The sequence below is a fragment of the Triticum aestivum genome, chromosome 1D, assembly GCF_018294505.1.
Source record: "Triticum aestivum cultivar Chinese Spring chromosome 1D, IWGSC CS RefSeq v2.1, whole genome shotgun sequence".
Taxonomy (NCBI): Eukaryota; Viridiplantae; Streptophyta; class Magnoliopsida; order Poales; family Poaceae; genus Triticum; species Triticum aestivum.
This window is the reverse complement of record NC_057796.1, coordinates 463,300,341-463,325,007: the sequence shown is the minus strand read 5'-3', so window position 1 is coordinate 463,325,007 and position 24,667 is coordinate 463,300,341. Positions and strand designations below refer to the sequence as shown.

Here is a 24,667-nt window from a genome sequence, read left to right as displayed (position 1 = left end):
GTGGCTGGCGTGAAAGCGGACGGACTTGAAGGTCACCAAGGCCGGTGACGGGTCCGTCGCCGCCACACAACCTCTAAACTTGGTGGAGACGCGGAAGGAGAGCAGTGGCGTTGTGAAAACCTCGACACCTACTGCTACGACCACGACCACTGTGGCGGTAAGAATGGTACTAACTACTCTCTCCGTTCCTAAATATAAGACCTTTTAGAGATTCCACTATAGACTCCACACGAAGCAAAATGAGTGAATCTACACTATAAAATATGTCTATATACATCCGTATGTAGTTTATACTGAAATTTCTAAAACGTCTTATATTTAGAAACGGGGAGAGTATATACATATTCCCTAGCTTCAGAAACAAACTCATTGATCCCTTCATTCGACAGCTTCGCCTCATGCTTCGACACTCATGGAAGGGAGTCGGAGTGATGGAGCATGGTGTCCCTCTTCATCTTCACCGTGGTGGGTGTGGGTGTGCGTTTCGGCTTGTGAGTCATGGACCCCATGGGGTTTGCATCGTCTATGTTGGCTGTTGAGCCTTAACCCTTCCTGGGTTTGTATTGTGTGTGCGTATCGCCAGAGAGTGTGTTGAACCTTCGACCTTGTTGCGCTCGTTGAACCTTGTAAATCACAAAGGCTTCAGTTCTCGCTAAAGCGATGCAAATGCCTCGTTTAAGAAATACAGTATTTATTTGAACAAAGCAGTGTAACCAGAAAGATACGTAGATTTTCGTTCTGGATGGAACAAGTGCACGGAACATATAAATAGACATACAGATACACATACACATGCAGCTCTCTTCTAGGAGAGCCGGCATCGCCAGACATGCAGCTACCGCGCGCTGTTGATCAGCCTTAACCCTGACTGGGTTTGTATCGTGTGTGCGTATCGTCACAGTGTGTTGAACATACTTCCTCTATCTTGAAATACTTGTCAAAGAAATAGATACAAATAGATGTATCTAAAACTAGTACGACCTTGTTGCGCTTGTGCTCGTTGAACCTTGTAAACCGCAAGGCTTCAGTTTTCGCTAAAGCGAACCAATAGTACTACTCCCTCTGTTCACTTTTATAAAGTCTTGAAGACATTTCAGACAAGATGCAAGGTAACCCATTTTTAATTGTTTAAAATTACTTATAAAAATGGACAGAGGGAGTACTTGTTTGGACAAAGCAGTGTCACCAGAAAGATACGTAGGGATGGAACAAATGCACGGAACACATACAGTGACATATAGATACACATACACATGCAGCTCTCTTCTAGGAGAGGCATCGCCAAGCATGCAGCTACCGCGCGCTATTGGCCTTTTATTCTCACGCCTTTGTCGTCGTAGCTACAGCTAGCTAGACGTATACGCGGGCGTGTACGTACGCACGAGCCATAGTCGGTCGAGGTAGGTCTCCGTATAGAGCTACTACTCGCCGGTGACACGTACGCACTATAACTTACATATAGGAGTACACTCTTAATAGTTATGGAGTACAGTATTATAGATGCGACACCGCGGACGTCACACCACCTCCTCGATGATGGCTCCGGCCACCGCTTCCCAGCCGCGGAGGTGCTCGTCCACGCTGCTGCTGCCACTCACATGGAGGTTGAGGCCGAAGCTCATGCACTGTTGCACGCATAATTCCTTTCTTGTTGGGTCTTGCCAGTGTTGACATTTCAACTCGCAGTCTTCTCTGCTAGGATGATGATGCTGCTGGCTGTGGCACTGGTCCACACAGAACTGTCTCCTGGCCAGATCTTGGTAATAGGCGCACTTGATGTCGCAATCGTCGTTGCCATGGTCATCGGCACGCGAGCCGACCTCCTCCTCCACGTGCAAGGTGGTAATGGTTGTGGCCCCATCCTCCTGCTCGGCGCCTACCGTCGCCGGAGCCAGCAACACCATTGCGAGCAGGAGGAACCACCAAACCCCACCCTTGTGAATGAACTCCATAGCTGCTCACACGAGATATGAATGGCAATGGATTGAAGAAGGGGGAGGCCGGTGACTGCATTTATAGATACACGCGTGAGCAACTTGCATGGGAAAGCCAGGTATATTCGCTCGAGGCACGTCTACAATTATTCCATGGCTTAGATCGTCTTTCACCATGCATGTATCCTCTGCCAAGCATGTCCATCATTCTTTTAAGAGAACACGAGGGGCACGCCACCTGCTTATTAATTATACATGGTGAAAAACAAGACAAATCATTCATATGATGCCGGACAACTATGCGTCCCATATAATTTAGCCGGACGACTCATGGATTTGTTTCTAGTATATTTATATTTTTATTAAATAATTTAATCTGATGGCCAAGTGGCTGATATTGTATTGGGAGCATGAACCACGCGATTTTGCTAAGCCAAGTACAACAGACAACGCTGCCGATCTCCATCATGCTTTTTCTTAATACTAGTTAATTGGGAGTGTGAACCATGCGGTTTTGCTAAGCCCAAGTGCAACAGACAAAACTATGGATCTCCATCATGCTTTCCGTTTTCTTAATACTAGGTAATTCACCGTGTGTTTTTTAAGAGTAAGCAATTGCGTACCTTAGCTTATAGAAGGTAGAAAACAATGTACAAGAGAGTTACAGGAACACATTGCCAGACTCTGCACTTGCCACTCCTAAACCCTGGCATGACTACTCGCAGAATACACTCACTCCATGGCCGTCGGCCCTCATCCACATACGCAGCTCCTCCGAAAATCTGAGAGGTAAATCTTTGCACCGTGTCCAGAGAGGATCTAGGCCCAAAAACAAAGCTGTTACGAAGCTTCCATAGCTGCCAGCATATAAGTATCACAAAGGAGTCGAAAATCTTCCTTCTCGCCTTTGGGATCCGTTTGCGAACATTCATCCACCAGTCCTCTCCTCAGTGGACATCAGCAACAGAAGCTCAACTCCAGCCTTAGCAAAACAAGCATGCCAGATTTGTCTTGCAAAGACACAGCGAAGCGGGAGATGATGAACCGTGTACTAGATATGATTGATGTTGAACTAGCAGTATATAACACAAGGTGAATCTATATACTGCTAGTTCAACATCAATCGTATCTAACATATAGCTTTAGAATCCTTGTGCACATCAGGCGGCATTTCTACATTTTTATCATTAAATAACTTTTCTTCTACCCAATATTCCACCTCCCCAATCAAAGCTCGCCACCTCTCTTAATGGCACATCAAACTCACAATTCCCCCTCCACGCCCGCCACACGCACTTTGAATTTCAAACATGTAAGTGTGCAACTGTATTATCTTTCACACTGTGCTTATCTTTGCAAAATATGCTTATAGTTTTTGACCGAGCCATGGTAAACTTGCCCCCTCTCTCCCTCATCTCTCTCCTGTTGCGTTGTATTCTCTCTCTCTCTCTCTCCAATATTGACCTGCTCCTACAAGCTTTACCAAAGCATCAAATTTTAGGAGTCGTAGAATTTATAGTAGCTACTTGGGAACATTGCAGCGGGAGAGGAAAAAATGGTTTCATGAAATCCATATAAATATGATTGGCAACCAGCGGATAACCACTCCGTATCTTTTTTGATAAAGTGTATTTTTATGGACTCATAATATAGCATCAAGGAATACAATTACAATGAGACACACCCGGCCTCTGCATAAACAGGATGAACACAGTCAACACACACACCATATGATCACGCCGGCAAAGAGCTAAGTCATAGATGACCGAAACTATGCATAAGTAAAGAGGAAAAAAAAGTCATGAAGCGATACAAACAGCGATAGACGACGTACAACAATAACCATTGGCACCAACTATCTCATGAGAACACAAGGGCCACGAAGAAGTTTCTTTAAAAGCGACGCCTTCAAGAAGAAACGACACATAAGTGACATCGTCGCTGGATCCAATGCCTACATGGGGGGTTGGGATCTGGGGCATCTCTGCCCTATGTTTCGCCTTCGACACGAGGTATGACTGCATCCTTTTCATTCGCTTGTCTGGTCAATCGGGAGCATCGTGTGTCGCACCCTCAGTATCACCATGTCCAGACACCGTCCTTTGATTTTCCTCATTTCGATGGTGATAATCCTAAGTTCTTTTTTTCGACAAAGGGTGGATTTTATTGTCTCAAAATGAAGCATCAAGAGGATACAAACACAATGAGCACACCCGGCCTCTGCATAGCTACGATGCACACAGCCAACACCAAGATACGCATAAAAAAACACGTCGGCAATAGCAAAGTCATTTAAGACCAAAACTATGCGTATGCGAGGAAAAAAGTAAAACCTAAAGCGATCTGATCTGCAATTAGCAAGCTACAACAATGACCATATCCACACCAACTATTTTATGACATCACATAGACGATAATGTTCTTCAACAGCAACGCCTTCAGAAAGGGAGTGACGCTTAAGCGCCGTCATCACCGGATCCAACCACTCACGGTCAGAATCTAGTTTTTCACCCTGAAGAACAGTCTGAGCATATCCGAGTAATGCCTTTAACGAGATAATCCTAAGTTCTGGCAAGCTAGGTGTGAGGACTACTTTGCTATGTTCGGTACTAACCCTGTGTTGCGGATTGAGGTGGCCGCAATGCAGTTTGAAGGGTCAGCAGTGCGTAGGCTTTCGTCCATGCAACATAAGTTTGCGCATGCATCCTGGAAGTAATTTAGACATTTTACGGTGCATCATACTCCCGTAAATAGTGCGTAGTATATAGTTGATCCAATGGTCATTATTTATCCCTGTTTTTTTCTCTTGAGGACATTTTAGTAACTGGTTGTAAGGGTAGATTAGTCCTTTCTTAATGATAATGTTATTAATTAATAATATGGGTAATTGCTGTGATTAATAACGTAAGTAATCACAGCTGGAATAGAATTGCCCTATCTTAGTTCGTAGGTTTCACTTCTCGTGCGTTCTTCATTTTTCTGCCGCCGCCTCTCTGCCCGGCAGCCGTCGCCTGAGTCGCACAGGGGCCGCCTTTCCTTCTCCCGCCCTGCGGTCGCTCCTTCCCCCGCCCATCGGTTGCCGTTTCCTGAGTCGCACTGGGGCGGCCGCTCCGTCTCCCGCCCTGCGGGCGCTGCCGCAAGATCTTGGACGGGGCCCCAAGATCTTCAACGGCGCAGCCGGCCCGCGCCGCCCGGCGGCCCTCTCTCTCCATCGAAGGATCTTCGGACGGCGCCGGAGATCGGTTCCTCCGCGCGTCGTGGTTGAGATCCCTCGCATAGGTACGTTGCCTCTGATGCTCCCCAAACACCATAGCTGGGCGCACATGGATGCTGGCTGTGCACGCAATACGAATCCGAAAATGGCTGCTGGGTTTTCTGTCCGTGTGGATGCTGGATTAGTAGTGTGTGAGAGGTTCCTAGTTCTTCTCATTTTTCCTAGCAAGGAATAGTAGTGTGTGTGAGAACTCTCAGATTATGAGTTTGATATTGTGGGATGCATGTTACTTCTTACAAGAACATAATACAGATTTCTTAGAACATGAAAATGATGGGTTAAATACTATGGCCAGTAGGATTCTTGGCTGCTCAGAAAATTAGTAAGGATGTCAGAGATTATTGGTTCAGTTACAGATGATAATCGTTGACAATGTATAATTAATATGTTTTAGTTGCAGCGTATTTTCTTTCATGTAAATATGTAACAGGTTTTGCTGTTTCTTATGGCAGGATATCGGCATGGCTGGCGAAGGCATCTCGATAGATGAATTTATGGAGTACGACTCGATGGTCAGGCAGACATTTAAAAGTGAGAACGAAGCGTACAAGTTCTACTTAGGGTATGCGAAGAACAAAGGGTTTGGTGTTAGAAAGGGCGATCTGAAATATAAGGGAAACAAGGAAAATGCATACCGGAGGACGTTTGTGTGTTGCAAACAAGGATATCGTGACGTAAAGCACTTTGATGAAACCGACAAGAAAAGGACGCCAAGGGCACTCTCTCGGTGTGGTTGTCCTGCTCTTTTGCAGGTTGAGCTTCAAGCAAGCACTGGGTTGTGGTTTGTAAAGAATTTTGTTGACCAACATAGCCATCCATTCATAAATCCTGAGTTGTCACCTTTCTTGTGGTCTCATCGTGGCATGACCGATCCACAGAAGGCGGATGTCATTGAGTACTCGGTTGGTGGACTTCGCACACATCAGATAATGGATGTGATGGAGAAGCAGGCTGGTGGTTTGGGCAAGGTTGGATTTATATCTCGCGATCTGTATAACCATGTCGCGTTGGAGAAGAAGAAAAAGATAGAAGGTAGCGATGCTCAATTTATGCTGAACTACATGACAGCACAACAGATGAAAGACCCAGATTTTTTTTACAGATACACCACAGACAGTGATGGGCATCTGCAGAACATATTCTGGGCAGACGCCCAATCTCGCTTGGACTATGTTGCATTTGGTGGTGTGGTGGTGTTTGACAGCACATACCGGTCAAACAAATATAGGTTGCCGTTTGTTCCATTTGTGGGGCTGAACCATCACCGCAGCACAGTCGTGTTTGGGGTTGGTCTTGTATCCGACGAGTCGGCTAACTCATATGAGTGGCTGCTTCAGGTTTTTTTGGAGGCAATGCACCAGAAGCATCCCATTTCAGCGATCACAGACGGCGACGTTTCAATGGCCAAAGCCATATCATCAGTCTGGCCTAGCACATATCACCGTCTGTGCAGCTGGCATATCGAGCAGAATATGGTGCTTCACCTCCGAAAGGAAAAGCTTAAGGAATTTAGGAAATTTATTTACTATGCCATGGAGGTTCATGAGTTTGAGAGACGCTGGTTGGCTTATAAGAAGAGATTCAGAATCACAAGGAAAAAGAAAGATGCATGGATTCACAGGATGTACGAGCTGAGAGAAAAGTGGTCTGTAGCATATAACAAGGGAAGGTATTTCCTAGGGATGTTGAGCAATCAGAGGAGTGAGTCTCTAAACTCGAGGCTTCATGTGCACCTGAATAGGAGAATGAAACTCGTTGATCTCGTGCAACACGTTGAACACTGTGTGTCAGTTTTGCGTAGGAATGAAGCAGCATTGGACGCTGTAGCTTCGCACACAATCTCCTTCACTAGATTGACTGCCGATCCACTTGAGATAAGTGCCTCATCTATTTATACCCCTGTTATGTTCAGTAAGGTAAAGGACGAGATTGTCAACTTATCAAGATGGAATGTTCTTGAGGTGGAAGAGGACACTGGTTTGGTTAGCTATGGAGTTGCTCGCAAAGAGTCGGTGCACGTTAGGTTCCATGTCACATGTATTTTTGATGGATCTAAGATGGAAAGTGCATATTGTGGATGTAGGAAGATGGAAAGCGAGGATTTTCCATGTGCTCATATATTTTGCGTTTTGAAGTACAATGGGATATGCACCATCCCCGCATGTTGTGTGAAGGCTAGATGGACAATGCAAGCCAAGCCTGCTTTCGGTTCTGTGAGGAGTGCCAATACACATGTATGGTCAGAACAGATGGATAAGTACCATGAACTGCGCAATATGGCTAGTGAGGCTTTATTCACGGCCTCAGCTAGTGAAATGCAGTCAGAAAAGGTGATGGAGTACCTGAGGAGCATATTGGACGAGGGCAACAAAAATGATGGGAATACTGGCACGCCATCATTTGTTCCTATGCCGGCTTATTTTTCTGGGGCGCGGCAATGGTTTACAGATCAAGTCCAAGACCCTAAACCAATAATAAATCCCAAAGGCAGACCAGCCAAAGAATCGAATAAGAGGTTGAAGCCATTCCTGGAGAATTTGCAAGCAAAAAAGAAAACATTGAAGTAAGTGTTTGGTCATTTTGATGTGTACTGCATATGTTCATTTCTTGGTTGCAGCCTGTCAATATGGTTTACTTTTTGCAGGAAAGTTCATGGTCAGTTGAGTAGGGGGAGGAAGAAAAAAGTGAACAATACTGTAGAAGAAGCAGGAGAAGAAGAAGGAGGAGAAGAAGAAGAAGAAGAAGAAGAAGAAGAAGAAGAAGAAGAGGCGGCAGAAGAAGAGGATTGTGCTAAGAAGAGGAAACCGGTGAAGTAAGTTTTAAAAAAAATTCATGTATCTTGTCTACTGTACTTGTGCAAGTCGAACTGTTGTTGAAGCATGCTAATATGTGCAATTTAAACAATGTTTTGCACTACACAGGAAAGCTTCAACAAAGGTGACTGAAGTTAGTATGATGACTCGGGGGAGAAAGAGAAAAGAGAACAATGACGAAGTGTGTGCTAAGAACAAAGACCTTTCACGTAAGTTTATGCATTTTCAGAAGTACATGTTGAACCCTGTGTCGATACCATGTTAATTTATTTGAGTTTGTACAGGAAAACGGCTGGAAAGTCTAAGTAGACAGACAAGGGGGACAAAGAAAAGATGACAATGAAGCCACTTTCTGTTTGCCATTATTCTATCGAATTGTTGGTCACAAGTGTTATACATTCAGTTTTTTACTATGGAATTTATCATCAGAGTTATATTTGTACTTTGAATGAGATGTACATGCACGCTACATTTTCCCGTTTATGAGATTGGAATTTACAAGATGCATCAGTGTTGACTCTTGTTGTTATCGTACTGCATGACTACGTACGTGCCCATCTTCTCTTTGTGTTTGTGTGAATGAACATACTTGCAGTTTCTCTCGTGCTAATCCTTCTCACAGCGGTCATGCATGGCCGTGCCAGTCGTACGTTATACATGGAATTGATTGATCATGTTTCCAGAATTGATCTGAATGTTCGGACGCTTTCTGATGGACCATAAGCGCATCATGAGTCAGTAAGAGCAAGAAAACCACCATGAACTAGTACGTTCTTTCAGTTCAACATTAATGATCTGTAGGTGAAATCTAGTCTTACAAAGTGGGGATTAAAATTCTAGCAACATATATTATCATCATGAACCAAAAAAGTATTGAGTATCTCCTACATTTGTATCTCTCTTCTTGTAATTTCTTTGCGAGTATTATGTCATTCGATGTGTCCTTCTCGCCTGTAGTAGGCAACTCTGACGCTAGAGCATATAGTTTGGTCTCTAATTCTGATATTTGTTGATCCTTCTCCTTCAGAAGCAAGGCCGCAGTAGCCAATGCCTCTTCATGACAATTGTCCATTGCCGTTGTGCAGTAATTGACCATCTGTTCAGCGTAGTTGTTGAGGAGGTCTTCCCGAATGAACAACTTGCAACCCAGCTGCGTACATTAATAACATGGGGAGAAGTATACGTCAATAATAAAACACTAGGACATTCGTTCGCAACAGTGCATGAGCGTCACAACAGACCTCATGCATGTTGCATTTTAGGTAGCAACACCGCGTGTTATAATCAGTGTAATAGATGTCTCGGACTGCTGGCTCGTGACAAGCACATAGCAACTCAGGCAAATCAGGATCATCTGCAATACAGTGTGAATCCAATCAGTACGAACGCTGAAACTAGGAATCAACGACATTTTAGGGTTCTAGGAACGCATAGCAACTCATATGAACAATTGTTGTGCCCCTGGGGAGTTAGTGCAGTACCTATGAGAGAGTGGGGACGACCACGAGAAGGTCAGCGTGACATCGTTCACCACGGGCTTCTCCGGCGGCTGTGTGCTGCCCACGAGGAGGAGAACCAGCCGCGGATCCCAGCCAGCAGAGCTGAATCTGGATCGCCGAAGATGAGGTTGTGCTGGAACGAGATGGAAGAGGCTGAGATGTGGTTACGAGATATGCACGGTTTGTTAACAAATCGGTAGATATGCATTTCTGAAAAAAAATCAGGAGATATGCACGGTTTGTTAACAAGTCAGGAGATACCTTCCATGAAACTAGGAGACGCGCCAGCTGGTTAGCCAATACGTTTAAAGGAAAATAAAACCAGTACGTTTCTTTGAAAAATAAAGTGTGGCGAGGAACAATCACGAAGGCCAAAATTATTAATACAAATAAACAAAAATAATCAAACTGAATCTTGTCGGCCAGTATTTTATGGTTTTTTCATCGGAAAACCATAGAAATTGCATAAAATGGTAGATGTGAATGAAAATTGGCATGTGTGCTTGCCATGTTGTTGTGTGCGTGTGTAAAAAATTTGGGTCCGTTTGGTGGATCTGAAAAAAAAACACTTTGAGACTTGGCCTTTCGTCCTAACCGAAGCAGCACGTTTCCACATGGTGTATCTCTTGCCATGCACGGCATGATTCCAAAATTTGGCATGATGTGGGAATGCCCATGGGAGGCTCCCATGCAAAAAATGAACGAATTCAGACACCAAACACACGTTGCGTCACGACCGGCCAGTATTTTAGGGTTTTTTCATCGGAAAACCATAGAAATTGCATAAAATGGTAGATGTGAATGAAAATTGGCATGTGTGCTTGCCATGTTGTTGTGTGCGTGTGTAAAAAATTTGGGTCCGTTTGGTGGATCTGAAAAAAAAACACTTTGAGACTTGGCCTTTCGTCCTAACCGAAGCAGCACGTTTCCACATGGTGTATCTCTTGCCATGCACGGCATGATTCCAAAATTTGGCATGATGTGGGAATGCCCATGGGAGGCTCCCATGCAAAAAATGAACGAATTCAGACACCAAACACACGTTGCGTCACGACCGGCCAGTATTTTAGGGTTTTTTCATCGGAAAACCATAGAAATTGCATAAAATGGTAGATGTGAATGAAAATTGGCATGTGTGCTTGCCATGTTGTTGTGTGCGTGTGTAAAAAATTTGGGTCCGTTTGGTGGATCTGAAAAAAAAACACTTTGAGACTTGGCCTTTCGTCCTAACCGAAGCAGCACGTTTCCACATGGTGTATCTCTTGCCATGCACGGCATGATTCCAAAATTTGGCATGATGTGGGAATGCCCATGGGAGGCTCCCATGCAAAAAATGAACGAATTCAGACACCAAACACACGTTGCGTCACGACCGGCCAGTATTTTAGGGTTTTTTCATCGGAAAACCATAGAAATTGCATAAAATGGTAGATGTGAATGAAAATTGGCATGTGTGCTTGCCATGTTGTTGTGTGCGTGTGTAAAAAATTTGGGTCCGTTTGGTGGATCTGAAAAAAACACTTTGAGACTTGGCCTTTCGTCCTAACCGAAGCAGCACGTTTCCACATGGTGTATCTCTTGCCATGCACGGCATGATTCCAAAATTTGGCATGATGTGGGAATGCCCATGGGAGGCTCCCATGCAAAAAATGAATGAATTCAGACACCAAACACACGTTGCGTCACGACCGGCCAGTATTTTAGGGTTTTTTCGTCGGAAAACCATAGAAATTGCATAAAATGGTAGATGTGAACGAAAATTGGCATGTCTGCTTGCCATGTTGTTGCCGTACTGACACTTGTGGGTTCGGACGACTCGTACTGACATTTGGCATCATGTGGGTCCGAACAACTCATACTAGCTCATACTTGCGTGGGTCCGGGCATCCGTGCCCAATTAATGCGGCCATGACAATTTGTAATGGAGGTGAACACATTATACGAAACTGTTGTACACACGACATATAGGGTGAACGACCCTTGCACGATGGTCCATCCAGCGGTTTGCAGACAACTGTTGCCATGCATGGACGGTTTAAATGGATTGTCGTTCAAAAATGGTCTACATACTGTCGTCCGTATAGCAGTGCTGCACATTATATGAGAACATTATTCGTCGTGTTAATATGTGTAGCGAACGCTTTTTTCTGAGGGCGTGATTGGAAGGGAGGTGGGGCCCCTTCGTGGGGAGATAAATGATACATATGCGTAGTCTAACAGAAATGAGTGAATAGCATAAAACTACCACAATTCGTGTTATGGTTTCAAAAAACTACCGAAAATTTGTTTGTGACTGATAACTACCATTTTTGGTGTCGGCTGTTTCAAAAAACTCAAAACACCCGTTGCTAAGAAATTAAACTGATTTATGACAGGTCGGGCCCATACCTAAACGAACCGTCAGTTTGACCGCTTGTTTGACCGTTAGCTGACATATGAGCCCACATGTCAGTCTCTTCCTCATTTCCTTCGCTCCTCTCTGCCTCCCTTCTCCTTCGACGTCTACTAGCTCAAATCCCCACCGGCAAAAGAACCCGAAGTTCACCGGAGACAGTGGCGCGGCCATAGCCGCCGGCCACACTACTGGCCACGCGCACGACCACATCGACCCGCACAATGGCGCTCTTACGGACGGCGGCGTCTAGTAGGGCAACGGAGCGACGGCCACCTCTCCTTCCACCAGCGCCAGCCGCCCCTTCTTCCACCTCGCCGGCGTCGGCCACCGCTCCTCCGGCTCCACTACAGCCTCCTCTCCCCAGACCCTCTTCTCCTCCCTGTAGCATGCAGCCCGACGCGCCGCCCTCTACGTCGTGGAGCCATGGCGCCACCGGCCAGAGGCGCTGCCCCCCATTGCCGGCGAACCCCAGCAGCCACCGCTCGTGCAGGGGTCCAGACGGACGTGGGTCGCGGCCGCGGGTGGCACGGGCGGCTAACTCCGGCAGGAGGCCTCCCTGGATGCGGTCGTCCATTGCGGCGTCCAGCATTGCGACGAAGCCGTCCACCCGCACCCTGTGCGTACTGGACGACAGCGACAGAAGGGAGCTCCGCGGCGGCGCCCATGGCTGCTGCCGGCGAGCTCCTCACGGCGGCTGCTGGCCGGCGAGCATGGCTGCGGGCGCACAGCCATGGGAGGGACTTGATTGCTTTTTTCAAAAGATTACAGGGACCCGATTGCGTTTTTGAAACATTCACAGGGACCCAATTGTTTTTTTGTGAGGAAGAGACACTGACATGTGGGCTCCGCATGTCAGCTAACGGTCAAACAAGAGGTCAAACTGACGGTTCGTTTATGTGCGGGTCCGACCAGTCAGAAGATGGGTTAAAATGTTAACAACGGGTGTTTTGAGTTTTTTAAAACAGCCGACACCAAAAATGATAGTTATCAGTCACAAACAAATTTTTGGTCGTTTTTTGGAACCATAACACGAATTGTGGTAGTTTTATGCTATTCACTCAACAAAAATAGATAACCGACCGGCGATTTTGTTTTCTTTCCAGAAAAAAGAAAAGTAGCTATCGTTAGCAACGGAAGGAGATGAGGCATGCACGCCCTACGGGATTGCATGCAAAATATTTTAAGGAGGTGTTATTTTTGATAGGAAAATTTTGGAGGATTCTAGAAAGTTACTTCCAATCCCATCAACAAGAAACAAAACATGGGTTTATCTCTTCGGCAACAAATATATGACTTCATTGTAACCAATCGTGTACCCAGCCTATATATATGCTTTATACGCATCGACCTAAACCTCACCACAACCCAGCCTCCCTCCTTGAACCCCATCCTTGAACCTCGACTAGAACCAACCAATCTCACCATCGCCATCACCATCACCATCACCATCGTATGTCTTCCTATCATCCCGCTGCGTCCGCGAGGCCTGCACAGTCGGCCACGAAGCAGTCCAAGTCACGTGCATCGAAGCCCCCGCCTTCATCGACAAAGTCAGGTGCACCGAAGCCCCCACACTCGTCGGCAAAGAAGGTATACATATATCATTGAACCCGTACATCAACTCGTGTACAAATCATTACATCAGTCCCGATTTCCTCCTGTTTACATTAATCAAATCATTACATCAGCCTTGCACGTCTTAAATTAAGAAGCCAGCAATATAGTACATCAATGAATGAGTAGAGCAAAAAAAAAAAAGAATGAGTAGAGCAGCAGAAGATAGAATAATGAGCGCAAACGTTTTCTGTTGAAAATATTTTTTTTGCTCCAGTGGTATGTACAGTAAACTTATATTTTTATTTTTATACATATTGAAGATAGAAAGAGAACATGCATGCAAATTAAAACAACACCGCAGATAGCCAAATAAACAGCCTAAATGATTAGCTTAATTATTTCTTCACAATAAATCTCTTATTTTTGTTGCCTTGTCACTGAAAATAATCTTTGCACATACAGGGTACCCAGGTTGTATCAATGCACGGGTACTCAGAGTTTGCCCAGTCGTTAACTGGGGAACAGTATGTCATAGCTAGTCAAACGACAATTCGCGAAACTCTGAAGACTCCCGCAATGAACGTTAGGAGAGTTTTGTGCCAAGAGATTGCTAGCACATACGATTCACAAGTTGACGCGTTTGTAATACGCGGGGTACCTATGAGAATAACCTTGCAAGACGTAGAACACATCACAGGCCTGCCTAGCATGGGGAGGGACTATGTCCCTCCTCCGTTGAAAGAAGTGCAGGACCTATGGCTTGATTTAAAGGATCCTGAACATAACAAACTGACCTTGAAAGGTATATGATATTTTCAGAACTATTTTTTCGTTTGATAATGGAACAAATTTCATAATTACAATACTTACAATTCTTGACAAACAACCTTTTCAGGTCTTCGTAAGAAGATGATCGGCGAAGAGAGGCCACGGTTTGTGAAGCCTTACGTCTTGTACACCATTGGCAAGTTGGTTTGCCCAACGACACAACCCTATGTTGATCCCAAATATTTGGCAATTGTTGTGGACATACATACTATAAACTCCATAAATTATGCTAAACTATCTCTCGACCACTTAATGTCAAGTGTGAGGAAGTTTGTGAACGGTGCCGCGAACTTGGAGGGGAACCTCCCACTACTGCAGGTAGTACGAACTCATTATTTCCTATGATATTCTTTAATTGGTCACTTATGTATTCTTTTTAATTCTCTTGCAGACTTGGTTGTATGAGAAATTCCGAGTCGACCATATTGATCGCACCATTTCCTATCTTCAATGAGATAAACCATTGATCCAATACTGGGACGAAGCAAAGGCTGGAAAGGTGGACAAAATAATATCGCAGAACTACGTAGGAGTAGGACAGGTATATGCTTACTGTTACTAGTTGTCATCTGCTCAGTTTTTGCAAAATTGCTCATAATATAAAAAAAATTGCAGATGGTTGAGGACCTCAGGCGCCCTTGGAAGCCAGTGCGCAAGGTTTCACATCAACCTACAAAGTCTGCTTTTGAGGTACGTCCTATGTAACTTGTACAATGATACTACTCGTTTCTTAGGCTGAAACTATTTGTTTGTACAAATAATTTTATGAAACAATCAGTTCTTATTTATCTTAACTTGTAGGTCGATGGGACACTAGGCCGCGTACTCGCCCAGGTGGGAGAGATGAAAGTAATAGTGTCTCAGCAATATTCAGAGATTTCCGGACGGAGTACAAAGGCGCCAGAAGCAAAACAGCATGCGTTTGGAGGACTTCATCTGTGCATTCAATGTATGCATTTGTTTTTTTTGTAATTCATCCTTCGTGCATGACTAACATTTTTTCCATTAATAGGATCATCGATTTGGCGTAGGACAGAAGGACTTTAATGAGGGTCAGAGAGTTGATAATAATTTCAAGGTATGTCACAACATTTCTAACTGTCTTCATGTCAGAGAATGTATGCTAACCATTTTTTATTTTTAGAAAACCTCAAAGAATGTTGCTGCTAGTACAAATGAAGTGCCAAAGTGTGTCTACAGCAACCCCAGCAAGAACCTTGCTGGGGAATTTGAGGTATGAATTCCATCTTGGTACAATGTTTTTTTGTCAACCATACTTACTGCTAACTTGTTCATCTGTACAGAAGGTAAAGAAAACACCTGTGGACCCCCACAAAGGAAAAACAAACAGAGATGACGCTGTGGACTCATTTGGTAAGCGTTTTAGGAGTGACAGCAAGAACTTACCCTCCCAATCTGAGGTCAGCATCACATGTCTGAACCATATTGCTAGCAAAGGTTTTATTTCAACCATATTCTTAACTTGATGACAATATTGCAGAAGGTGAAGAAAACATATGTACACCCCCAGAAGTCAAAGACTGAAAGAGACGATAGCAAGAACTTATCCTCCGAATCTGAGGTCAGCATCACTTGTCTGAACCAAATTGCTAACAAACTTTTTCTCAACCCATATTCCTAACCTTAAGTCAAATATCACAGAAGGTCAAGCCTACGTCCATGGATGCCATGGACTCCATAGGAAGGCGTGTCAGACATGACGGCCGGAAGAAAAAGAAGTCCTCACTCCTTCAGAGCGAGGAATACGAATTTTACACCCCCGCGCTCAGAAAGAAAAGAGCTCTATCTCAACAGACACATGACAGTAACGATGTTATGTACACACAGAATAAGAAGATGAATCCCGGGAAAAGCAACAGCCAGCAGCTAAAACAGCTCAAGGAGGACTTGATCAATTTTCAGGCAGAAACAGATCGAGTTACACAGAATATAGTAGCAGATTATGTAAACAGTACTCCAGAGACCGCCAAGTTGGTGAAGATCAAGGACATACTTCTAACGCAGAAGTATCTTAAATGCCTTACAACACCAGATCATTCCTCCTTTGCAGCTTGGGTGGATGACGATGTAAGTGCTAACGCAATATGGTATCTTTGATTATTTATATGTTTTCCGATTGAACTAATATCTTCTTTCTTAGGTACTCGATGCGGCAATCGAACTCCTACGTCTGGACGGACTAGAAGGTGTACGAGATCATGGTACCGTGTATGTCGAAAGGTCGACCATCGTCAACATCCTGAAGAGAGATGGCACAGTCCCGAATTGTACCTTGGATGTTTTAAGCGGCAAATCAGGCACTAAATGGGGAGATAACTACCTTAAACATGACATGGTAACAACATCCACCCTTCTGTTATTATAATAAGAAATTTTATTTTTAGGCACTTCAAACCACTTACAAATTTTGCACGCAGATTTTCCTACCTTCAAATATTCCCAAGAACCACTGGTTCCTGGCTGTTGTCAACTCCCAAAAGAGGGAGATTCAAATTCTGGACTCACTCCAATCACGCAACAACCGGAAAGAAGTAATTGCTGCGGTGAGGCTCTAACAACATTTTATATAATTTACAGTTTATACGAATACGGTACTAAATTGAGTGATATGTTACTTGCAGCTTCTTGGAATGGAAACACATATTGATATAGCAGTGATGGAAAATGGAATGCAAGGAAGTAGATGGCCGGACACTCAAGTGGCTTCGTGGCCTATCAAAGACTATGAAGTGCCACAGCAAACAGATGGTTGTTCCTGTGCTCTCTGGGTGTTGAAATTCATCCAATATTGGACCGGAGTGAGATTGTCGGCAATATTCAACCAGGTAACTACATCTTCCCTATCTAACTTAACTTTCACATATACAAAGGGTCCTAACGTCTACCTCCTATGCAGGATGACATAAGACAGTTCAGAAGATGGCTTGCTGCTGCCTTGATCAATTCACCTCACAATGAGTTGAAAGTTCGGAAGGCCATACCAGCAGTTGATTTAGAAGATGATTTAGAAGACCTCGACCTCGGAGGTGACGACGGACACAACGACAGCGGAGATGTCTCAGGAGACGATGGTTCCGCACTATAGTTGTGTGCTGCTGGACTTAGGGTAGAGTTAATAGGATTGGGCGTGGTGTGGTTTTTGCCCCGTAGACGGTTTCCACACCGTTTTCAATTTTATTACTTTATCTATACAGCGGAGATGTATCAAACAATTTTTTTGGTTGTGCTACTTCATATATACGGCAAATTGCCGTACATTTACTACTTTTATCTGCATTGAATATCTACATTAATTTTTAATTAAAGTCTTTCATGCACAAAATCTTGTATTCTTTGTTTAATGATGCAATTCCCTTTGGTTTATAGGATGTGCTTCAAAAACCAAATTTCTAAGTGGCTTTACACTACCGGTCGCAATTTCCTTGCTACTTGTGTCCTTCGAAGCAACACATCCTTTTTAAACCTGGGGTTTCAGTTCTGTATTATGCCAATGAACGATAGGCAAATGCTGTCCTGTTTGCTTATCCCGTTACAAAATGTCAAAGGATGAGCCAACTTGGCCACCAACTTGGGAAGTAGCCATTGCCTAACCTCTGAGTGTTTAACAGGTGTCTGACCTGGAATGTCTGTTCATATGACTATGACTTAATCTGAAACTGAAACATGCTCTCTATGGAATCTGAAACTGCACATGCTCTGCACTAGTATCACATACAAAAAAAATCATTGTGTACATGAGCTACTTTCGGACTTGCTGCTATACAAGCTAGTGTTGATTTCTGAATTTGAACAACGACACAAGATGAGCAGAGAGGATGAGCATGGACCTGAACTACTGCTGGTGTGATGGAACTCGTCCTCCTCCTAGGCGAGGACCATGGCTGGATCAGCTTTTACGATGGACAAGCTAGCTTAGGAACTCGAAAAAAGAAATGGGGGCCAATGGATCGATGGGTCGGATGCGAGTACCTGCATCGGCCGCGACAGATCTGTACGGCACTGGTCGGCGGCGCGTAGGGCCTTGACGGTGACGGGGCATGCCGGCGACGTCTCGCCTTAGTCCTCCCCCTTGGCGACCCGCTCCACATCCCGCAGCTTAGGAGGGGAACACGAGCGGCGGGGACATTTAGCCGCCGACCACAGCCGCCTAGGAAACCGGGGAGGGCGGCGCCCGCGGTGCTGGCTCCTCCGAGTACGGCGGGGCGCCAAACCATACCGCCCGCAAATACTGCACGGAGGGTACTCACGGCGACCGGGGTTCGCCGTCGTCCTGTCGCCATAGCGCCGCCATCGGTCGCCCTTTTCCTTTCACCTTTCATTCGGTTCTGTGCGTGGGCCGTCAGACTGCGGGCGAGGAAGGGCGACGATGGCTATTGAAAAAACAAATGATCACGTTAAATTCCACTAATGCCCTTCACTTGTTTTTCGGGGGAACCAGCCCGCGTTTTCGTTAAACAGTGAACTACCGAAACTACCCCTGGTCGCAAAATATACTACCAGAAATCTGGAGTAGTATTTCCATATCTGGGCCATCCATACAGAAAAATGAACGGCCAAAATTCATCTGATGCACCGTAAAATGTCTCTTGTACTAGTGCAAAGGTTTGGGTGTAATCAGCACCAAACCTTAGTGCGGCATCTCTATCGCTTGTGCCAGACAAATTCTGTTTAGGAATATGTCGTACTAGAGTTCTCTGCATTGATGGATCAACTAGTTGCTTATGAACCTAATCCTAACATGATGCACCATACTACTCGTTTTATAGATGGTTTAAAACCTGCAATTCGTCTTATTGTCGTTGTTCAGCGTGCTCCCAACCTCGATACTGCGTATTGTATTGCTGTTGTGCGGGAAGAAGTGGGAGAGGGGGAAACGGAGCTCAATTCTCCTAGTTAGAGTCGATGCCCGATTTCTTCTGGATCGAGCCCTCAGTACAAAACTAAATCCTCTCATGAAGCTCGTCAAGTGGCCTCAAAGCCGTCTCAGTATGGTAAACATTTTGTAGAGCATAGGCTTTGGGATACCCCCTTATCTAGCCACTCATTTTTGCATCGCGATTCGTGCGAGTATATTTGTCTTTTTTGTTTCGCCCATATAGAAAAACTTTCGGAATTTTTCGTGCAATATGAATACTAAAAAGTACATTTTTTAATACAAAAAATCTAATTTTCTATATTTATGTTTGACAAAAAAATCTGAATGTTTTTCCTTACATTCTAATTAGAACGCTTTGGTGTCTTGCAAAGTTTGAAGTTCATATGTTGTTTTATTTTAAAGAAACAAAAAAAGAAAATCTAATGTACAAAGTTAGTTGGCTAGCACGGATCTCAAAGCAATGTTGAAGGGTAAGGATAAGAGGCGTCCAAAAACCTGAGCTTTAAAAATCCAAGACCGTCTCAGTATAATGATAAATTGGCCAGATAGAAAGCATATCACCGAGATAAAGGTCTCTGTTATGTATGTGGTGAGCGTTGGGACCGTGATCACAAGTGCAACACCACAGTCCAATTGCATGTGGTGCAAGAGATGCTTAAATTTTGTGATATTGCGTACCGGATTCAGAGGACAGTGATGATGATTTGATGGTCTTATCTACAGAACCACGGACTGATACATCTGAACCAAGTGCTATCAGATTGACCTGTCAGTTACAGGGGCAAAGGCTCATTTTCCTCTTGGACTCCAGAAGTTCCCATTCTTTTCTCAGTGACAAGGTCGCATCAAAGATACCTAGCCACACATTTTCAGCTCAGACGACGTGAGTTCGTATAGCTAGTGGGGGCATCTGAAGCGTGCCCATATGGTGCCTAACTGTTTTTGGTCAGATGATGGGCACACTTTCCAGTCTGACTTCAAGATCTTGCCCTTGCAATTCTATGATGGAGTTATAGGTATGGATTGACTTGCAGTGTTAGAATAAATCCGAGGCACTCCGTCGATAATCCAAGGACGAAGAAATCACACGAGCACGAAACCGAAATTTGTTAACGAGGTTCACCGATATGGTTACATCCCAGGGCCTGACTATGAGCGTTCCTCCCCATGACACCGCTACAATACCGCACAAGGTCGCCCTGGACGCCGGCACATGCCGCCGGTTTCCTCTGCGTTCCCGTGCTATTATACTGGCATAGGTTACATCGTGTGTCTACCCCACTATATATGAGAGGTCTAGGATACAAGTGTCCTACTTAGACACGACTCCGAATCCTATCTAAACACAATACAACTATAAGTCCAACTGTAACCTACCTTGTACACAATATTCGGCACAACTCTAACAAACTCCACCTTGGCGAATATTCTTCAACGCCTTGGATTCGTCCATGCGTCAAACTTCCATGTACATTGGACTTGAGCTTATTCCATGAGTACCGCTGCTACTCCAAAGACTCCATATGACTCCACCTGCAACTTGCAGTCCCTTCTTTTCTTGACCACAGTCAACACTCGAGCAAAATTAAGTTCCACATTACTCTAGTTTGTGCTTCCAAATTCCAGAGTATTCGTTCAACGCCATCACACACCGATCACTGACCTGCATGAAAGTGAACAGCTCACATATTGGGTGTCACACATAAGAGTTACCTGAACTCAACATCACCACTCTTCCTTGACCGCCTGTCTGAAACTGAAAGAAATTTCACCATTGTTTGTACTCATCCGAGTCAAATTCGCAGTTGTCTCACCACATGTATGACCACCAGAGCCCTGGCCCATCTCCATGTCCCGTGCGTGCCGCACGCCTCGCCGCTATTACCGCGTCGAGCCTTTGCTGTCCCGGTTGAGCCTCAAGGGTCGCGAACCCACACCACTCAACCTTCACTGCAGAGTACCACCGATCATCACCGACCGATAACGAGTTTCACGTTTCCATCAGACCACTGGGCTCCAGTCCGAATTACGTGTTCCTCGCTTTTTCTCGCTGAATAGGCTTTTTCTCTGGATCCTTACACCGTAGCCCCTCAATCCAGCTCCACCTTCAACATGACTCCATGGTGGATGATCAGTCCACCCTCGCGCCCCGTCGACTTCAAGTTCCGTGTATACACCACCTTGAATCAATCCCGCGCCATAGTTTTGTCAAAGCCGCACAAGCCCTCACGCATGCGCCACGTGTTTCCACGCCCAGAAATCGGTCACCATCAGCATCACGCTCCTATCTCATCGTCGCCAGTTCCACCACCTTTTTTGTACCAACCGACTCGCGTCGATCCCGTCAGACTGTACAGTCCGACCCAGCCAAACATATCCAACTGCAGACACATTCCAGACTCCTCAAGCCGTCACCGTGACCATCGCCATCCAAACACAAATGTGTACCAACAAAGAAAACCAAAGCACAATCCTTCGTAGCCTTCCCGTGTGAACACCAAAGGAGATTAACAAAGCAAGCCAAAGCTCCTAATTCACCACACGTACGTAGATTTTGAACGAACTTCTCTATTCCTTTCTTGATAAGCATCACGATCTGACTCTGAGTCCTTGTGCCAACCTTTATTTTGTCACAAACAAATCTCGTAAACAAGCAGCACGCGTCCCTCAAGTGGGCCTCGTCCACCAGCATCATGCTTGGACTAAGCTCATCACATGCATGCCACCGCGACGCGTTGACTTCCTTGCCAACCATGCCTACGTGCAACCCTCGCGCACCGTATACTAGGGCTATGCAGCACCGCCGTCTGCATGCACACATTCGTTCGGCGCCTGATCCGATCGATGTGGCCGAGAGCCCGAGACTGAATCCTGATGTTCGTGTTATGTCGCCGCTGGATGTACGCTCACCCGACCGGTCCATCAAGCCTTGTTTGATCACTGATGTTCCTGACCATAATGATTGCCAATGCAAATGGACTAGTGTTGGGTTGCATAACACCTGATTGCAACATTTCAGTAATTTGTTTCTCAATCTCAATCTTCAGTTGAGGAGAATAGCGATAGGGCCTGATATTGACGGGTTGCGCGCTTGCTATCAGAGGAATCTTGTGATCACAAGCTCTGTGAGGTGGAAGCTGGGTAGGAGTAGTAAAGACTTTAGAGAACTGATCCAGCAACACTTGAATTTCATTAGGAACTTCTGTGGCAGGTTGGCTTTGAACTAATTGTAATTCAACCAAAGTGTGATCAAACTCAGCCGGAGGATGGCCATGCAGAACAATCCGTTGCCCTGAATAATCGAAAACAAGCCATTTTTATTCCCAGTTAAGTGCATAGGACCTCGTGGCACCTATGTGTGGATTATCCTCACCTGGATCTTTTGACACTCAAGAGCAAATACCCGTTGCCTATTATTGATGAACTGTTGGGTGAACTGGCAGGCGCATCTTGGTTTACCAAACTTGACCTTTGCGCCGGCTACCACCAGATTCGATTGGCCTCTGGCGAGGAATTTAAGACGGCATTCCATACTCACAACGGGCACTTCGAGTTTTCAGTGATGGCTTTTGGTCTCGTGGGAGGTCCTGCCACTTTTCAGTTAGTCATGAACACAGGTTTGTCCCATGTACTTCGACATTGCGCTGTGCTTTTCTTCAACAACATATTGGTGTTCAATAAAACTTATGATGAGCACATTCAACACTTGTGATAGGCTCTTCGGTTATTATCAGAGCACCAGTGGAACGTCAAGGGGTCGAAGTGCACGTTTGCCCAACAATCTGTCACCTATCTGGGATATGTGGTGTCTGCTGAAGGTGTGGCTACGGATCCTCGAAAGATCTCTGATGTGCAGAATTGGCTGGTTCAATCCAATGTTAAAGAACTGCATGGTTTCCTCGGTTTGTCAGGATATTATCGCAAATTCATCCGTCTGTACGGTGTGATCAGTCAGCCTCTGACACACCTGCTGCGCAAAGCATATTCCTTTTGTTTGGACATCAGATACACAACTGGCCTTTGACACATTGAAACATGCTCTAGTCAGTGCTCCAGTACTAACGTTGCCGGATTTCAGTGTTCAGTTTGTTGTGGAAACAGACGTGAGTGATTCTGGTGTGGGTGCCGTACTACTGCGGAGGGGGCATCCATTGGCATACGTGAGCAAGGGCCTGGGTCCGCGAACTAGAGGCATTTCTACATTTGAAAAAAAATATATGGTGATTTTACTAGCCGTGGATCAATGCCCAATGTATTTGCAACATGCAGAGTTCTTGATCATGACAGGTCACTACAGCTTGGCGCACTTGGGCGATCAGCAGCTTCATACTCCATGGCAGTAGAAAGTGTTCACTAAACTCCTTGGGCTGCAGTTTCAGATCAAATACAATGTCAACAACAATGCTGCTGATGCACTGTCGCATCGACCTACTCCGGACAGTTGGTTACTGACGGTAACTCAGTCTCGTCCTACTTGGCTGATGGACATCGCGGAAATGTACATCACAGACATAGTAGCAAAAGACTTGCAGGCTCAATTAGCTCTGTCTTCTTCAAATGAAGACGGGTATGCTCTGTGTGATGGATTGCTTCGCCATAAGGACCGTATTTGGATTCGTGATAATGATGCTCTGCGTGGAAAAATTCTTGCAGCTCTTCATGATTCGCCTACCGGTGATCACTTTGGGATACCAGCCACATTGCGCCTTATCAAGCAAAGCTTCTGTTGGAAAGGTATGCGTGCATCAGTGCAAACATATGTGAAGGAGTGCATGAACCATTGCATGTTCCCTCTCAGTATTGGCAGATCCTCACGATGGATATGGATTTCGTGTAGGGATTGCCATGTTCAGGCCGTTTCAACTGTGTGATGGTCATTGTGGATAAGCTGTCTCGTTACCCTCATTTTGTGGGCTTGTCACATCCATTTTATGCATCTGGAGTGGCAGTTTCGTTCATGGACAATGTGCATAGGTTGCACGGTATGGCAGAGTCGATTGTGTCATATCGTGATCACATTTTCACCAGTCGTTTTTGGCGGGAGCTGGCTGCTCTGTCCGGTGTCAAACTCCATATGAGTTCCTCCCAAGTCGCGCATTCATCCGGTCATACATGTCTCCCAGTTGAAGAAGGCATTGGGGCCCCACTGTCAGGTAGAACCCATGTTTTTACCTCCTGCTGATGCTCCTATATTTGTTCCAATTAGGCAATTAGAGTGTTGCAGCGCCCGTTTCCGATGAGCTGGCGATGTTTGCAGCCGTGCCAAGGGGCTGATTCGGTGGTTTGGGCAAACAGAAGATTTGGCGACTTGGGAAGATCTGGATGAACTGAAGCAAAGATTTCCTCGGGCTACAGCTAATTGGGGAGGGACAAGCTGTGTTCCAAGGGGGAGAGAATGTTAGCGACACCACACCTACAGAGAAGGGCTCAAGCTAGGTCAGCCAAGACCAAGTCAACCTTCCTAGCTCCT

The 24,667-nt window shown here is 45.2% G+C and overlaps 3 protein-coding genes and 1 long non-coding RNA gene across 4 annotated transcripts; 2 read left to right on the top strand and 2 right to left on the bottom strand.

Annotated features, from left to right (window-relative positions):
- Nucleotides 1-1,182: 1,182 nt before the first annotated feature.
- On the bottom strand, nt 1,183-1,970 carry LOC123182985 (uncharacterized). Its single transcript, XM_044595706.1, has one exon. The coding sequence runs from the start codon at nt 1,950-1,952 to the stop codon at nt 1,518-1,520; it is 435 nt and encodes a 144-aa protein (XP_044451641.1). The 5' UTR covers nt 1,953-1,970; the 3' UTR covers nt 1,183-1,517.
- A 2,943-nt stretch (nt 1,971-4,913) lies between these two features.
- LOC123182982 (protein FAR1-RELATED SEQUENCE 5) lies at nt 4,914-8,420 on the top strand. The gene is made up of 5 exons (XM_044595702.1): nt 4,914-5,213; nt 5,661-7,771; nt 7,853-8,020; nt 8,130-8,230; nt 8,306-8,420. Exons 2-5 carry the CDS (start codon nt 5,670-5,672, stop codon nt 8,356-8,358), a joined length of 2,424 nt encoding a protein of 807 aa, XP_044451637.1. The 5' UTR covers nt 4,914-5,213; nt 5,661-5,669; the 3' UTR covers nt 8,359-8,420.
- A 408-nt stretch (nt 8,421-8,828) lies between these two features.
- LOC123182986 (uncharacterized) lies at nt 8,829-9,685 on the bottom strand. The gene is made up of 3 exons (XR_006492390.1): nt 9,503-9,685; nt 9,263-9,375; nt 8,829-9,171 (listed from the first exon to the last, which is right to left on the bottom strand). It is a non-coding gene; the product is annotated as an uncharacterized lncRNA (long non-coding RNA).
- A 3,576-nt stretch (nt 9,686-13,261) lies between these two features.
- On the top strand, nt 13,262-17,634 carry LOC123182983 (uncharacterized). Its single transcript, XM_044595703.1, has 15 exons — nt 13,262-13,505; nt 13,935-14,274; nt 14,368-14,618; nt 14,692-14,841; nt 14,916-14,990; nt 15,102-15,249; nt 15,313-15,378; nt 15,445-15,534; nt 15,605-15,721; nt 15,802-15,882; nt 15,963-16,388; nt 16,462-16,656; nt 16,739-16,864; nt 16,943-17,146; nt 17,218-17,634. The coding sequence occupies exons 6-15, from the start codon at nt 15,217-15,219 to the stop codon at nt 17,404-17,406; spliced, it is 1,527 nt and encodes a 508-aa protein (XP_044451638.1). The 5' UTR covers nt 13,262-13,505; nt 13,935-14,274; nt 14,368-14,618; nt 14,692-14,841; nt 14,916-14,990; nt 15,102-15,216; the 3' UTR covers nt 17,407-17,634.
- The last annotated feature ends 7,033 nt before the right edge of the window (nt 17,635-24,667 follow it).

Bases quoted from the DNA above. Each gene is read 5' to 3' on its own strand.
- LOC123182985 (XM_044595706.1), bottom strand. From the start codon at position 1,952: ATGGAGTTCATTCACAAGGGTGGGGTTTGGTGGTTCCTCCTGCTCGCA.
- LOC123182982 (XM_044595702.1), top strand. From the start codon at position 5,670: ATGGCTGGCGAAGGCATCTCGATAGATGAATTTATGGAGTACGACTCG. The intron at 7,772-7,852 runs GTAAGTGTTTGG...TACTTTTTGCAG, and splicing joins GCAAAAAAGAAAACATTGAA to GAAAGTTCATGGTCAGTTGA. The intron at 8,231-8,305 runs GTAAGTTTATGC...GAGTTTGTACAG, and splicing joins TAAGAACAAAGACCTTTCAC to GAAAACGGCTGGAAAGTCTA.
- LOC123182983 (XM_044595703.1), top strand. From the start codon at position 15,217: ATGCGTTTGGAGGACTTCATCTGTGCATTCAAT. The intron at 16,657-16,738 runs GTAACAACATCC...TTTTGCACGCAG, and splicing joins ACTACCTTAAACATGACATG to ATTTTCCTACCTTCAAATAT. The intron at 17,147-17,217 runs GTAACTACATCT...CCTCCTATGCAG, and splicing joins TGTCGGCAATATTCAACCAG to GATGACATAAGACAGTTCAG.